Source organism: Perognathus longimembris, chromosome 17 (assembly GCF_023159225.1).
Source record: "Perognathus longimembris pacificus isolate PPM17 chromosome 17, ASM2315922v1, whole genome shotgun sequence".
Classification (NCBI taxonomy): domain Eukaryota; kingdom Metazoa; phylum Chordata; class Mammalia; order Rodentia; family Heteromyidae; genus Perognathus; species Perognathus longimembris.
In genome coordinates this window covers 52,392,374-52,407,589 of record NC_063177.1, presented here as the reverse complement: position 1 = coordinate 52,407,589, position 15,216 = coordinate 52,392,374, and the positions used below count along the sequence as shown (strand labels likewise).

At 45.0% G+C, this 15,216-nt stretch overlaps 1 protein-coding gene across 2 annotated transcripts in view; it reads right to left on the bottom strand.

Moving 5' to 3' along the window:
* Positions 1-15,216, bottom strand: part of LOC125365696 (SAP30 binding protein) — a 33,824-nt gene that overhangs the window by 17,286 nt on the left and 1,322 nt on the right. For both annotated transcript variants that reach the window (XR_007213735.1, XM_048365928.1), the window contains exon 3: positions 12,374-12,421. Coding sequence is in view for 1 of the 2 variants with exons in the window: in XM_048365928.1 (XP_048221885.1) it covers positions 12,374-12,421 (48 nt within the window). In the remaining variant the exon portion in view is untranslated. The remainder of the gene's footprint in view (positions 1-12,373; positions 12,422-15,216) is intronic.

Below are 15,216 nucleotides of genomic sequence, written 5' to 3'. Positions count from 1 at the left end.
TCCTCGGGTTTGAACTCAGGACTTGGGCGCTGTCCCTGAGCTTTTTGCTGGCGCTCTACAACTTGAGTCATAGCTCCATTTTCATCGTGTGTGTGTGTGTGTGTGTGTGTGTGTGTGTGTGTGTGTGTGTGTGGTTTTTAGCTGGAGATAATAGTCTGTAAGACTTTTCTGGCCCAGCTGGCTTTGAACCTTAGTTCTCAGCCTCCTGAATAGCTAGGATTACAGGCATGATGAGCCACCGGAGCCCTGGCTGATACTAGGAATTTTGTATGGAATGGAACCTAGCAATCCACAATAACAATCTCGACATTATAGTGACTAAGTACTGCAAATAACAACAAAGGAGATGGAAAGGGATTGACAATTTAATTTATATCACTGCAGTGAAACCTGCTCTAGGAGTTAACTTTTTAAGGACAAGAAAGGAAAGGGGGATGTCATGAGGACACAAGCAAAAAACAAGAAACCACTGTTCCTTTCTTTCCTCCAGTTTGTATTTCAAAATGCAGAGAGGATACCCGTCTGAACTTGTATAGATTTGTCTTCCTGGCTTCCAGCTGGTCAAAGTAATGAAGTCTGCATGGAGATCTTTTTATGAGACAGTTGAGTCAACTAAGAGGCATGGAACCCACAGCCCAGAGACAAGGCGGCTCTCCGGGTCTCCCCCCATCCAGGAGGAAGATGAAAACAATACTGCCCTAGGAAAGGAAAGCAGCTCCTGGAAAAAGGTAAATTCCAGCTCCCTAGCTCAAATCTAATTAAGACACAGGGAAAAAATCACATAACAAAGCCCACATCCACAGCTTCCCAACAGCAACCAGGAGGAACCAGGAAGGTAGGAAAGAGCAGGGCTGGGATGGTTAGCTGGCCAAAGAAACCCAACTCTGAGGCCAGGACTCATCTCCTCTCGGTGCCTTTCTCTCCCTAGCCTTTACCCAAGACTAAAATCTCCAAAACTAGAATGTGAGGCAACCTCAGTGTCTGGCAAATAGTGCTGTGAACCTGCCAATTTGGTTTCCTCATCAATTATGATTGAGACTAGTAAGAAAGAACGAGTCAGTGGCAGGGACCTGCTGTTCTCAGGAATTATAGAACATGGAAATGTGTTCCTTAGCAGAGACTATGAAAGCCTAGTCATTGATAAAGCTCACCGTGGCAAAGAAGGAAAGAAATATATGAAGCTCAGTTATTATTATTATTATTTGTGCTGGTTCTGGGGCTTGAAATCAGGGCCTCATCCTCTCACTTGGTTTTTCTGTTCACAGCTGGCCCGACTACCACTTGAGCCACACTTCACTTCCATTTTTTTTGCTGGAAAAAATTGGAGAAAAGAATCTCTTGGTTTTCTCTATGTGCCCTGGCTGGCTTTGAACTGTAATTTTCAGGTCTCAAGTTGTCTGGATAGCTAGGATAACAGGCTTGAGCTATCAATGTGTAGCTAGGAGCTGCCTTTTGAGTAGGGAAGTTGCAGGTCCTGATGGGCAGTATGGCTAAGAAGGCAGCAAATGAGGATTCGTTATTCCCAATTCCACAACAAGAAGATGCTGGTTTGCCAGAGCCATGGTGTGGGGTGCAGGAGGAGCTGGCCAGCCAAGTCAGGAAATACAATGCTGCACGGGGGCAGCGTGCTCCACAGGCAGGAGGGAGCACCCTGGATGGAGAAAGCCTGTCACCAGCACACTTCCTTCAGTTGTGTCCTGTGGGCTGGGACAGGGCCTCTCCATGGGCACACTGCCCACCCAGGGATGGAAGCAAGGCACTTATCAGAAAAATGGGAGGAAGTGGGGGGGGGGGGGGCTGTTGTGGATGCCCTGGAGTTGCCTTGGCTCCAGACGGCTTATGGACAGGAAGGCTCAGTTCCCAACCAGAGGCAGAGTAGGTTTCTACAGGAAGGGTTAAACAGGAATCTGCCAAGACAAATGAACTCGGCTCCAACATGGCCTTGTGGACTGAAGAAAAAGGCAGGGAGGGGGAAAGGAAATGGCCTCTTTCTGTTGAAAACGTCTGGCTAACACAAAGCCGATGTGGCTCAGCAAGGCCACCCATGTTCTGCTACTGAAACATGTCAGAACCCACCGAACTCAATGTGAATGCCAAAAGTTGGTCAGGAGCCATTTCCCAAAGAGGAGATTTTTGGTAGCTGACTACTGTATCATCTACACCTGATTCACAGAGACAGCTCTATGAGGCTGAGAACAGTAAAGCATAGCCTGTAAGAAACAACTCAGTATGACCACCAAATCACAAAAGTAGTAATTATTCCATCTGAGAGGTGTTAAGAGTAACTTGGGGCAAATAGATCTGAGATGCCTGAAGGCTGGGAGAGAGAAATGCAATGTGGCGATCATCTATACACCACCACAAAGGGGAATACCTCATCCCAGAGCCTCAAAGAATACCAGTATCAGGGCTGGGAATATGGTCTAGTGGCAAGAGTGCTTGCTTCGTATACATGAGGCCCTGGGTTCAATTCCCCAGCACCACATATATAGAAAATGGCCAGAAGTGGCGCTGTGGCTCAAGTGGCAGAGTGCTAGCCTTGAGCAAAAAAGAAGCTAGGGACAGTGCTCAGGCCCTGAGTTCATGGCCCAGGACTGGGGGGGGGGGGGGAGGGGGAAAGAATACCAGTATCTTTAAATCACTGTTGGGGAAAATTTACTAATCCCAAATCCCGTTCAACTTAGAATCACATAGCAGTATTTCCAAGGACAGGGATTGAAGCACAGACCAAGGTGGGAATTGCCAGATCCCTAAGGACAGGCAGTTTTCTGCATCATATAATTTCAAAAAGATGATTCCCAGCTGGGGGAAGGAGGGGCCAGACACACCTCAGTTAGCAATCCATGGCATCTGGCCCCAAAGGGAAGGAGGTATGTTGGGGCTTGTACAGCTGATAGGAAGGCAGACCGGGCATGTAGAACCATGGAGGAGTGGGGAGGTGCACCTTCAGTTGCTGTGAATCAAGGATAGTCAAGAAGGCCCCTTTGACAGTGTGCTGGAGCCAAGAAGAGGGTTGAAAGAGGAAAATGGTAGTTCCTCCCCTTCACGTGGGGAACACAACCTGAGCAATTAACCAGACAGTTTCAGATCCTGCCAAGCTTCTTTGGGACAGGGCAGAACAAAACATCTGGCTTGGATTTCTTTCATTCTGAGCAACTATAGAGTGACCTCCACAGCTTGCCCTCTAACCACCTGGCAGACTCCGGGCCCCAGCTGAGTTGGGTTCTCCCACCATGTCCAATCCACAAGCTTCCAGAAAGTCCATGTCTCTCACTTTGTGAGGACGGCGCCAGTGTTGCTGACAGCAAGTCTAAAGAAGGCCATTCCCTGTGCTGACATCAGGGCATGCCAGATGCTAGCTAGCTAGGGAGGTTTGGGTGCATTCGCAACAGTTCAAAGGTCACATTCAGGGAGTTAGGTTCCAGAGGCTCCAGCAATAGGTGAAAATCCGTGAAGTAGCAGCATTAGATAGTCGTCTCTTGCTACATCATGGTTCACTTACTGCTACTTCGCCATTTCCTTTTCTGGTCCTAGCAAAGTTGTACTGTAACCTTTTTCTCTAGTTAGTACTCAAAGGACCATGGGATATGGGAGACATGGGGACATATGGAACACTAAAAGACGGAGGCACTAAGCGCATACTCTCTCACACAGCCTTTCTCCCACACTCTACCCAGAGTTAACCTTCACTATTCAAGTCTCATAAGAACCTATCAGGCAGGCAGAATTATTTCCAATTTGCAGATGAGTAAACTGAGATAAAGTATGATAAAGAAGCTTGTCTAGCTGGGCGCTGGTAGCTCATGCTTGTAATCCTAGCTACTCAGGAGGCTGAGATCTGAGAATCAAGTTTCAAAGCCAGCCCAGGTAGGAAAGTCCGTGAGACTCTTGTCTCCAATGAAACCACCAGAAAACTGGAAGTGGAGCTGTGTCTCAAAGTGGTAGAGCACTAGCTTTTAGCAAGAGAGCTCAAGGGCAGTGCCTAGTTCCTGAGTTCAAGCCCCATGACCAAAAAGAAAAAAAGAAGCTTGTCTAGTCAATGATAATGTTAAAACTCAAACCCAAGTGTGTCTGATTCCAAAGTCCAGTTCTATGGCTACTTTCTCATCTCTCTTGAGAAAAGCGGTTGCCAACAGTGACGGTTACTATAAAGTCTCTTCTTTGGCATAAACACTGAAGAAGCCAGCGTTAAAGAGCAAGGAGGAGAAATACTCTCCAGGAATGACTCTCTAACAGGTCATGGAGTGGCGCAGGTGTTGAATCTCCAACTTAGGACTGCCAGGCTTATTATTTTCCAATTCTGAGGATTAAGGGAAACAGGTAGGTCCCCAATTCCCCAGTGAGTAATGTCTTGGTGAACCTGAACGGAAGGGCTGGTCCTGAGGACTTAATCATACCAATGGCCACCTTACCCTTAACCTTGACATTTCCTGAAGACTCACAAAAGAAAAATCAAATCCTGAATCATGCTTAAGCTCACTCCTTTCTTCCTGGGTGAACTTGTGTGGCGCTGGAGCTGTAAAGGATGAGTTATTTCTCCTGACTAGACCTGTTTAAAGAACACCGCAATGCTTCCCACCTAGAGTGCTTTGATGGAGATAAGCGTCATGCATAGGATTTAACTCAGTAACAACTACAAAAATACATTCAGGCTTGGGCCGTGTACTAATCCTAGACTTTATCCATACAGAATATGCAAGTATGAGAGAACTGATGGGAAAAAGTTCAGTGCTAATGTTAGTGAAACTGCTAGGACAACTGCAGGTAAATATCAACAAGAATTTGTATGCATGTGGGGGGGTGGGGGGTGGGAGTAGAGCTAGAATTTAGGTCCTTTAGCTTTTTTGCTCAAGACTTATACTCTACCAATTGAGCTACAGCTTCACTCCTGGCTTTTTGGTAGGTTAACTGGAGATAAGATTCTCACAGATTTCCCTAACTGGAGATAAGATTCTGCCTGGGCTGGCTCTGAGTGGTCCTCAGATCTCACTTTCCTGATTAGCTAGGATTACAGGTGCAAGCCACTAGTGCTTGGCCTTTTTTTGTTTTTATTTTTTAAATCATTTCCAGGATGGGGAGAATGAAAGGGGTAATATCAATCAAGATGCTCTATAGTCATAAACTGCTTTGTTGAATGGTTACCCCTTTGTACAACTACTTAAAAATCTGAGGTGAGCACTTTACCACTAGCCCTACTTAAAAATAAAATTGAAAAAAAAAATCATTTCCTCTGGAGACCTGGCACAAGTGGTAAGAGGACTAAACAAGAAAGCAGCCCCAGTGAGAGCAAGGCCTTGAGTTCAAACCCAGATACCAGGAAAAAAAAAAAAGCCCCTGTATTCAACCCCTAGTACTAGAAAAAACAGAATAAAAATAACTTCCCATGAGGAATATCTTTTTGGAAAACATTTTGGAATTTTTGCTCCTGTAATAGTTTTATTGAGGTATACCTTCTATACCATATAATTCTCAAGTGTTTAATTTTTCATTTATGTCATGCATTGTTCTAGGCAAAGATAAAAAGAAAGATGGAAGCTGGGCAAAGGTGGCTCATGCCTGTAATCCTAGCTACTCAGGAGGATCTGAGGATCATGGTCCAAAGCCAGTCTGGGCAAGAAAGTCCAACAGACTCTTATCTCCACTAAACTATAAAAAACACCATTAAGGGGAGCTGTGGCTTAGGTGGTATAATGCAATCCTGAAGCATAAAAAACTCGGACAGCGCCAAGGCCCTGAGTTCACAACTGACCCCCTCCAAAACAAAATAAAACACAACACAACTACCCTCAAATACAAACAAAATGCCTGAGGCATGGTTCAAGTGGTAGAGTGCTTGCATACTAGGTGTCATGCCCTAGCTAGGTTCAATTCTCAATATGGCAAAACCAAAGGAAAAAAAAAACCCAACCTTTGCTAGAATAATTTGACAATGAAAATAGACAATATAAAACAAACCCTGACAGAATAATCATCAGAAAAAGTGCCATGTAAACTTGAGCATGTCAAAGAAAATATATAAATTGAAGCTTTAAGAGACTTTTGCTTCTCCACCCTAATTCTTAGTTTTCAGGGAATTCTTTCACAGTTTTCATAGTTCCTATCTAACCAATCTCCAGTGTCAGGATGATTGGAACTTCTTGTCACTTGTTTATGAAGCTTTAGCAGACAGGAGACATCTCATACCTGTAATCCTAGCTATTTAGGAGGCTCATGAGTCAAAGCCAGGCAGGGCAACAAAAGTTCAAGAGTTCCCAACTAAATAAAAAAGGCATGCTTGTCATCCTAGCTATATGGAAAGTGTAAATAGGACTGTACTTCAAGACATCCTAGGCTTAGCTGTGAGAACTTATTTGAAAAATAAAAACAGGGGCTGGGGATATGGCCTAGTGGCAAGAGTGCTTGCCTCATATACATGAGGCCCTGGGTTCAATTCCCCAGCACCACATATACAGAAAACAGCCAGAAGTGGCGCTGTGGCTCAAGTGGCAGAGTGCTACCTTTGAGCAAAAAGAAGCCAGGGACAGTGCTCAGGCCCTGAGTTCAAGCCCCAGGACTGGCCAAAAAAAAAAAAAAAAAAGAAAAAGAAAAACAAAATGCATGGTACACGAAGAGGTAGGGTGCCTGTGTAGCAACTGCTAAGGCTCTAAATTCAAACTCAAGTACTGAAGGGAAAAAAAAAAAAGCAAGCCTTAGTTAGCATCTTCTTCTGGAACTTCAAACCCTGAAGTGCAGTAAACACATCCAGAGCTCAAGTAGGAAAAAAAACTTCCCGCACAGATGCTGTGAAAGCTCGTACATATTCCAGTGTCTTTATTCACATAACACTAAAGAGAACACAAGAGCTCAACCTCTGGACTGCCCACATGCAACTGCTAGTGGCTCCTAAAGTTCTTCCCAAGATCAGTGCCAACAATGTCCTGGGACACAAACTTCTCAGGAAGCTTTTGCTAGTTTCCAGAGATCTTTGATTTTTTTTTTTTTTTTTGGCCAGTCCTGGGCCTTGGACTCAGGGCCTGAGCACTGTCCCTGGCTTCTTCCCGCTCAAGGCTAGCACTCTGCCACTTGAGCCACAGCGCTGCTTCTGGCCGTTTTCTGTATATGTGGTGCTGGGGAATCGAACCTAGGGCCTCGTGTATATGAGGCAGGCACTCTTGCCACTAGGCTATATCCCCAGCCCGAGATCTTTGATTTTGATGCCTCAAAAGATCAGTAATAATGATGATGGGGAGAGGAGAGAGCAAGAGGAAATTCCTAAGTCAGATCTGCCCAATACAAACCCTTCGTGTAGATGGAGTTGCAGATGGCTCAATGACTGAGAATCTGACCTTCAGTGGAGAACCCTTCACTTGGCTTAGTGGACAGGAACGGCTTACAGGGCTCCTCTCAATTTGAAGAGAATCTGCCACTGCAGTCCCCAAACTGCACCAAAGCAAACACATCAAAGTGCCCCAGAGGGGGCTGGGAATATGGCCTAGTGGTAAAGTGCTCACCTCATATACATGAAGCCCTGGGTTCGAGTCCTCAGCACCACATATATAGGAAAAAGCCGGAAGTGGTGCTGTGGCTCAAGAGGTAGAGTGCTAGCCTTGAGCAAAAAGAAGCCAGGGACAGTGCTCAGGCCCTGAGTCCACGCCCCAAGACTGGCAACAAAAACAAAACAAGTTAAAACAAAGTGCCCTAGAGCCTTTAGTACTCCACAGGAGCACTAAATTTGATATCAATGCCACACAAACCCATGTTATTTTTTTTTTGGGGGGGGGCAGCAAATGAAAACAGTAGTGCTTTGTGTTTACTTAGGAAAGAGTAACCTAAACTACTGAAGCACCATGGGTGGTGAGTTGAGAAAATGTGGCAGCTTCTGGCCCTCAGAGGAAGGCGTATAATCATACACTGTTATGATGAAAAGGATGAGCATTACTCACAACGGCCGCTGATCCTGAGAGAAGCGCTGTCTCCCTCTGGCAGGGCCACTCTGCAGTGTGCTATCAGAGGCCTGACTGCACCCACAGCGGGGTGGAGTATAGGGAATGTTCCTATACTCCAGGGCCCATAGGAAGCCAAGCCAGAATGCCACCCTGTCTGCTGCCAGGCCACTAGCCTGGATTAAAGTAGTGAGATCCAAATTTCAATACTACTTTCCAGCTCTTAAGAATTACTGGAGCTTGCACTCAAGGGCCTCATTCACTCATCTTATTTTGCTCCTAGCTGACATTCATCACGGAGCCATGTCTATACTTTCAAATTTTCTGTTGGTTATTTGAATTTGTCTGCTGGGACTGGCAGACAAATTCTCAGATCTCAGCTTCCTGAGTGGCCAGGACTATCAGCATGAGCCATTAGCCACCTAAGCCATTCTTATTTACACAGGCTCAGACAAGCTTCAAAATTGTTATGTAACCCGGGCTGGCCTCAAATTCACAATCCTCCGGAATGCTGGGATTATAGGTTTGTGACCACCATACCCTGCTTGGGCTTTCAGTACCTCAAAAAAAAAAAAAGTTTCCTTACTTTAACTGGGGTAACACACACCTTTCTCCAAAAAATGCTAGAACAGTTTTCCCCTAGTTGCTTTCGGTTCCTTGACCCAGGGACACTTAAAAAAAACAAAAAACAAAAAAACCCCAAAAGATCAGATGTTTCTTCTTTTCCTAGATCAGGGCCTGGACCACAAGACCTTAGGGAGCCAGCACTCCCAGCCCCTCCCGGGTCATCTATGCCGGTGCTTGTTTTCAAAGGAAGGGTGTGTCAGGGACAGTGAGTGGAAATACCTCCATCCACAGGAACTGTAGGAGTGGAGAAAAACATAAACCAAGAAAAATATCCCAGAGCATCAGAGGTAAAACACAGACCGTGGAAAGTGGCATAGATGCTAAGGACCTGTGAAGATAAAAGAATACTTGGGCTACCCAGGCACCTCTTCCCTGAAGTAAGGAGATGCCAGAGGACTGCCACTATTAGTCTGACATTTTCCGGGACAGCAGCACCACCTTCTGTCCAGTAATTAGAGTACACAAGTGTAAGGTACTTGAATAAGACCAGAAACTTGAAGTTAAAGGATGGAACAAAAGGCCTAAGAGTTCAGCTGCCTGTGCAATGCTCAGCTGCTTCCCCTCTGACCTCTTCTATGGTTTCTAACAAACTGAGTCCCAAACTAGGATCCTTGCTCTCCTGGACTGGTGGACAGGACCAAAGTTTTCCTGCAAGGGAAATCTTCAAAGAGAGGATTTCATACTCCAGGTAATTCCAAACACCAGTGTGATAAAAACTAGGATAATGTCAGCCAGGTATGGCATCATTTACCTAGAACCCCACTACTAGGATGCTAGAGCTAGAGGATTGCTAGTTTGAGGCCAGCTTGGGCTACACAGTGAGACTCTGACTCATATAAAAAACCACCACCACCAAAAATCCCATACAAGCATTCTGGGCACTGTAATCCTAGCTACTCAGGAGGCTGGGACCTGAGGACCAATGTTTGAAGCCAGCCTAGACAGGAAAGTGAGACTCTTATCTCCAATAATTACCAAAAAAGCTGGAAGTGGAGCTATGGCTCATGTGGTAGAGTGCTAGCCTTGAGCAAAAAAAGTTCAGGGACAGGGTTCAGGCCCTGAGTTCAAGCCTCAGGAACTGCCAACAACAACAACAACAAAACCTGAAAAGTAGCGAAATTTCAAGTCTTGGTCCTTTTTAAAGTCAGGAGATAAGGGCTGGGAATATGGCCTAGTGGTAAAGTGCTTGCCTCATATACATGAAGCCCGGGGTTCAATTCCTCAGCACCACATATGTACAAAAAAGCTGGAAGTGGCACTGTGGCTCAAGAGGTAGAATGCTAGCCTTGAGCAAAAAGAAGCCAGGGGGCTGGGGATATGGCCTAGTGGCAAGAGTGCCTGCCTCATATACATGAGACCCTGGGTTCGATTCCCCAGCACCACATATACAGAAAATGGCCAGAAGTGGCGCTGTGGCTCAAGTGGCAGAGTGCTAGCCTTGAGCAAAAAGAAGCCAGGGACAGTGCTCAGGCCCTAAGTCCAAGCCCCAGGACTGGCAACAAAAACAAAACAAAATAAAGTCAGGAGATAATAACGTTAATAGTCAATTTTGCTCATCTATAACAACCAAACCCTTTTACAGGGAGTGCCCAGGAAACCCTTTGGGGACTGAATCCAATTTCAATCTACAAATTTGCTTTTGGACATATATGACAAAATGTATGTGTGTGTGGGGGGGGGGTTACTGGGAACTCAGGGCCTGGTCATTGTCTCTCAGGTTTTTTTTTTTTTTTTTGGTGCTGGTCCTGGGGCTTGAATTCAGGGCCTGGCTTCTTTTTGCTCAAGGCTAGCACTTGGCCACTTGAGCCACAGTGCCACTTCTGGCCATTTTCTATATATGTGGTTCTGGGGAATCGAACCTAGGGCTTTATGTATTTGAGGCACTCTTGCCACTAGGCCATATTCCCAGCCCCCAAAATAAATAATTTTTAATAAAAGAAAAAAGAGGATACTGCAAAGTCAAAGTAGAAAGGGAAGTGTCATCTAGTGGACTAGACAACAACTCATTTGCTGAATAACATCTCTAAAAAGATCAACTCCAGGGCCAAATCCTACTGTTAGAACACTTACATATTTAAGGCAGAAATACCCAAATGAAGTATTTACAACAAAAAGATATCATTAAATATCAATTAAAATAAAACTTGATTGTATCAGAAGTGTTCTGATAACAGCACTGGCACAAGGAAGCCAAGGGCAGGAATACCACAGAAGACTCATGCTTGCTTCCTGGAATGTTGGGGGCTGCCCTTCCCCCAGCCCTGAGACAATGGGAGGGGGCCCCTCCCGCCTTCCGGCCTCAACAGGAAGAGAAGCCCCCTGCCCCTGGGAGGCTAACACGTGCGTGCCACCATGATGGGGTTGTCCCGCCCACAAAGGAAGTTTCGTGATGTCGCTTGATGGACATGGTCCTTAGCCTATGACTGGCCCTTTGGCCAGCCCCCTTTCTTTCCCGCCATTACTTCTATATAAGTGCATTTCCATATTAAAGTCTTTGAGACGCTTCCCACCACCGCAGCGTGTCCCTGATGCCTTCCTTTTCACCCCCGCTCTTGGTAACATGTGAGGGGACTGGGGGGAGGGGAGGCTTCAGCAACCTTTCCTCAACTTAGCGCTTGCCCATGTGAGCACGCCTTTGGCCTTCCGCTGGCGGAGGGCCAGGCCGAGTGCTCTTTCATAGATTTTGTGGTTACCATTCTCCCCGTGGGGAGACCCCAACACTGGAACACCGTACCAGGCGGGCCTCAGGCAGCCATAGGGGCCTACAAGGACATCCAAGCTGGAAGGTTCCAAAGCTGTCCCCCAGGTGTGCCAACAGGAAGAGTAATGATTCCACGGAAACTTATCAGTGCACACTAAGACTTGAAATTTCTGACTTCATGAAGTGTAATACATCACAATGGCCATGAAGCAAATGGAAATGACAGACCTTGATATAGGATTGAGAATGACTCATTCAAAATTGTGCTAAGTTTACCTTTTTGTGGCTTATTTATCTGTTCTTTATGAACTATTCCTAAGCAGTGAGCAGTAAAGTCAGTCTGCTCTGCCTCTTAAAAAGGCAGTGGCAGTGGCTCACACCTGTAATCCTAGCTACTCAGGAGGCTGAGATCTGAGGATTGTGTGTGAAGCTGGCCTGGGCAGGAAAGTTCATGAGTCCAATTAGCCACCAGAAAACCAGACGTGAAGCTGTGGCTCACAGTGGTAGAGTGCTAGTCTTGAAAAACTCAGGGACAGTGCCCAGGCCTGAATTCAAGCCCCACAACTCACCTAAAACCATCCTTCTTGGCTTGCCCAAGTGTAAAAAAAGCCATACTGGGAAAATGAAGATAAGAATGTACACCTGGGGTGAGGTGAGGCCTCATGTTGGCCCAACCTTTTCACAGCTCTTTCTTCATGACTAAGAATCTAGATAGAGTACACTAGGAAGCTTTGATGTCTTCTCCATTCTAGAAACACTCCTCCTACTATCACCTGCAGTGGCCAGAGCCCCCACACAGCCCCACCTGGGATGGATGGCGAAAAAGAAAGATGAAGAAAGATGGGCTGGGGATGGGAGGAAGAAGGGTACTCTGAGAGACAGTTCTCTTGGCTTTCTAGTCTGACTTCTGATACAGTCTGCAAGGTGGGAAATCCTATGTGCCTCAGAATTACTCTGAGGTGCTCAAAGATTCTTTCTTTATAAAGCTGCTCTTTTCCAAGAAAGGTCCACATGGTGACACCATATGCTAGTCAGACAGATCTTGACCAGACATAGGAACTGGGCCATAGTGTTGAAATGCCTTATCACATCCAGCCACCCCACCACAGCCAACACCAAGTACCTTTGGGTCATCAGCCTCAGGTTTTTCAGTCTCTGAATCGTCATCTTCCTACAAGACAAAGAATTGAGGATTAAGCTTAAAAGGAGTGGGCCTACGTGTCTCGCATGCATAACCAGGGGTTAGACCCAACAGTTCATTTACCCAGCTGGGGTCATCCCACCAGGAACCCCTTCCCTACCACATGGCCCAGAACTAGAGAAAGACAAGGAGAAAAGATTTATTTGGAAGGCAAGGAATCAAATAACATCAGAAGCTCATAATCAACCATTATTCCAGTAGTACCCTAGTCCACATCAATGAAAACACCTCATAAAAAGTGGAGAAGTCATAAAATGTTTCAGAAAATAAGACCAGGCCACGAGATGAAACAGGAATAGTGTTTCCACTAAAATATTAAAACTAGGACTTTAAATTTTTTTCCCTTCTTTGTCTTTCATATCCACAAATACCTCGGACATGGACCTACCACAATTATTCAACACCAAAGTGCTGAGACTCACACACATCTATATGCCAGCATTTGCACTAACTTGAAAACAGGGAAGTGGGAGACAAATGCTCAGAGTAAGTGACCCAGGAAAGGAAGGATTACTCAACTAGGTCCCAGTGGAGTAGGTTCTGCCTTCACCTAAGTGCTCACATTACTGACATTGACCTACTCTACCCATCCTGTTCCTTACCCAAATGAGACCTGCCTGCGGGTAAGGCCCTCTCCAAACCAAGTCTACCATTCCACTAGCTAATGCAACAAAGATCAAAGGTCAGAAGGAATCCAGGTTGCTTCCATCACCTACAGCGCTCAATGCTCAGGAACCTTTAAATGCTCAGGAAAAATTGGTTTCACTTGAATTGTTATTGTCAACAAAGCTGTATTTTAACCCAAACATGACTTAGTACTCCATACACTAATATAAATACTACCCAAGAGACATGACAAACTAGACTTAACTGCCTATTACAGTGTCAGGCCTTAAGTGCATAACCTCCTTGAAATGAAGTCAAACAGCCAGATAATTACATGGAGTTCAGCTGAATACAATTACAATTTAAAGTATGTAGGAATCTGATTGATAGCATACCGAAGTATGAAATAAAGCTTAAATGCAACACAAAAAATCAAAATAAGATCATTTAAAAGATACATATTACTCAAATGTATTAAAGAAAAGAGACATATAGATATTAAAATAGTATGCACATATTTGAGAAAAGTAAAAGAACTTGCAAAGGTTTTCTCGGTTATTATGCTCAACTCTGAATTATCAGTACTAATGAGTGGGACTAAAGGCATACAATGTCACAAAATACATATGTTTATGTAGAATGCTTTATTTATTTGCTGGTACCAGGGTTTGAACCCAAGTCTTCGAGCTTTCTGGGCTTTCTTGCTCTACTGCTGCTCTACCACTTGAGCCATGCCTCCAGTCTGGCCTATTGCTAGTAATCTTTGACATGGAGTCTAGCCGATTTTTTTTTTTTTTTTTTTTTTTTTGGCCAGTCCTGGGCCTTGGATTCAGGGCCTGAGCACTGTCCCTGGCTTCCTTTTGCTCAAGGCTAGCACTCTGCCACTTGAGCCACAGCGCCACTTCTGGCCGTTTTCTATATATGTGGTGCTGGGGAATCGAACCCAGGGCCTCATGTATACGAGGCAAGCTCTCTTGCACTAGGCCATATCCCCAGCCCCTCTAGTCGATTTTTCTGCTGGGGCTAGCTTTGAACCTCAATCCTCTAGACCTCAGCCTCCTGAGTAGCTAGGATTACAGGCATAAGCCACTGAGGCCCAGTTGCATTTCAGTTTCTAACTACCTACAGCCTTTCACATTCTAGGCAAACACTCTACCCTGAGTTACATACTCAGACTTTACCTTTATTATATATTTTTATTGTATATAGCTAGCAATATAGCCTGAATGCCCTTGCTTTTTCACTAAATTTTAAATTGTAATTCATGCTGCTCAGTTAACTGAGTGTTCAAACTCATTCTGTTAATAAAACCTAAGTTCTCTTTTGTTGTTCAGCACTTACTTTAGATTTGTGATTCAGAACCATGGGCACTCTAATAAAAGTACCAGATATAATATCAAGAGACATGTTAAGTCGGGCATGGAGGATCACATCCATAATGCTAACTACTCAGGAGACTGAGATCTGAGAATTGCAGTTCAGAGCCAGCCTAGGCAGACAAATCTTAGAAATTCTTTTTTTTTTTTTTTTGGCCAGTCCTGGGCCTTGGACTCAGGGCCTGAGCACTGTCCCTGGCTTCTTCCCGCTCAAGGCTAGCACTCTGCCACTTGAGCCACAGCGCCGCTTCTGGCCGTTTTCTGTATATGTGGTGCTGGGGAATCGAACCTAGGGCCTCGTGTATCCGAGGCAGGCACTCTTGCCACTAGGCTATATCCCCAGCCCAAATCTTAGAAATTCTTATCTCCAAGTAACCAACAAAAAAGCTGGAAGTAGAGGCATAACTCAAATCAAATCAAACCAAATTGTAGGGCAAAAGCAGTGTATGGAAAAGCCAAACAAAAGAAAGAGTCAAGGCTTGAGTTTAAGTCCTAGCATGGGGGGGAAGGGGGAGAAGAAAGAGAGAGAGAATGTTCAAACTGGATGAAGAAAAATAATTTTCCTTCCTTTCCTTATGAATAAACTCAAGTACTTGGATGAGCCCAAGCCAAGCTTAAAAATAATAAGAGTTGACTGCAGATACAAATGATGTGTCAACTAGGATGAACACAGTTAGAAATGGACTTCAAACACAGAAGATCAACAAAAAAATACTCTTTGATACTTGGGTTAAATAGTCTCTATCCTCCTCCTCTCCCAATTTCAACTTAGGAGTTTATATA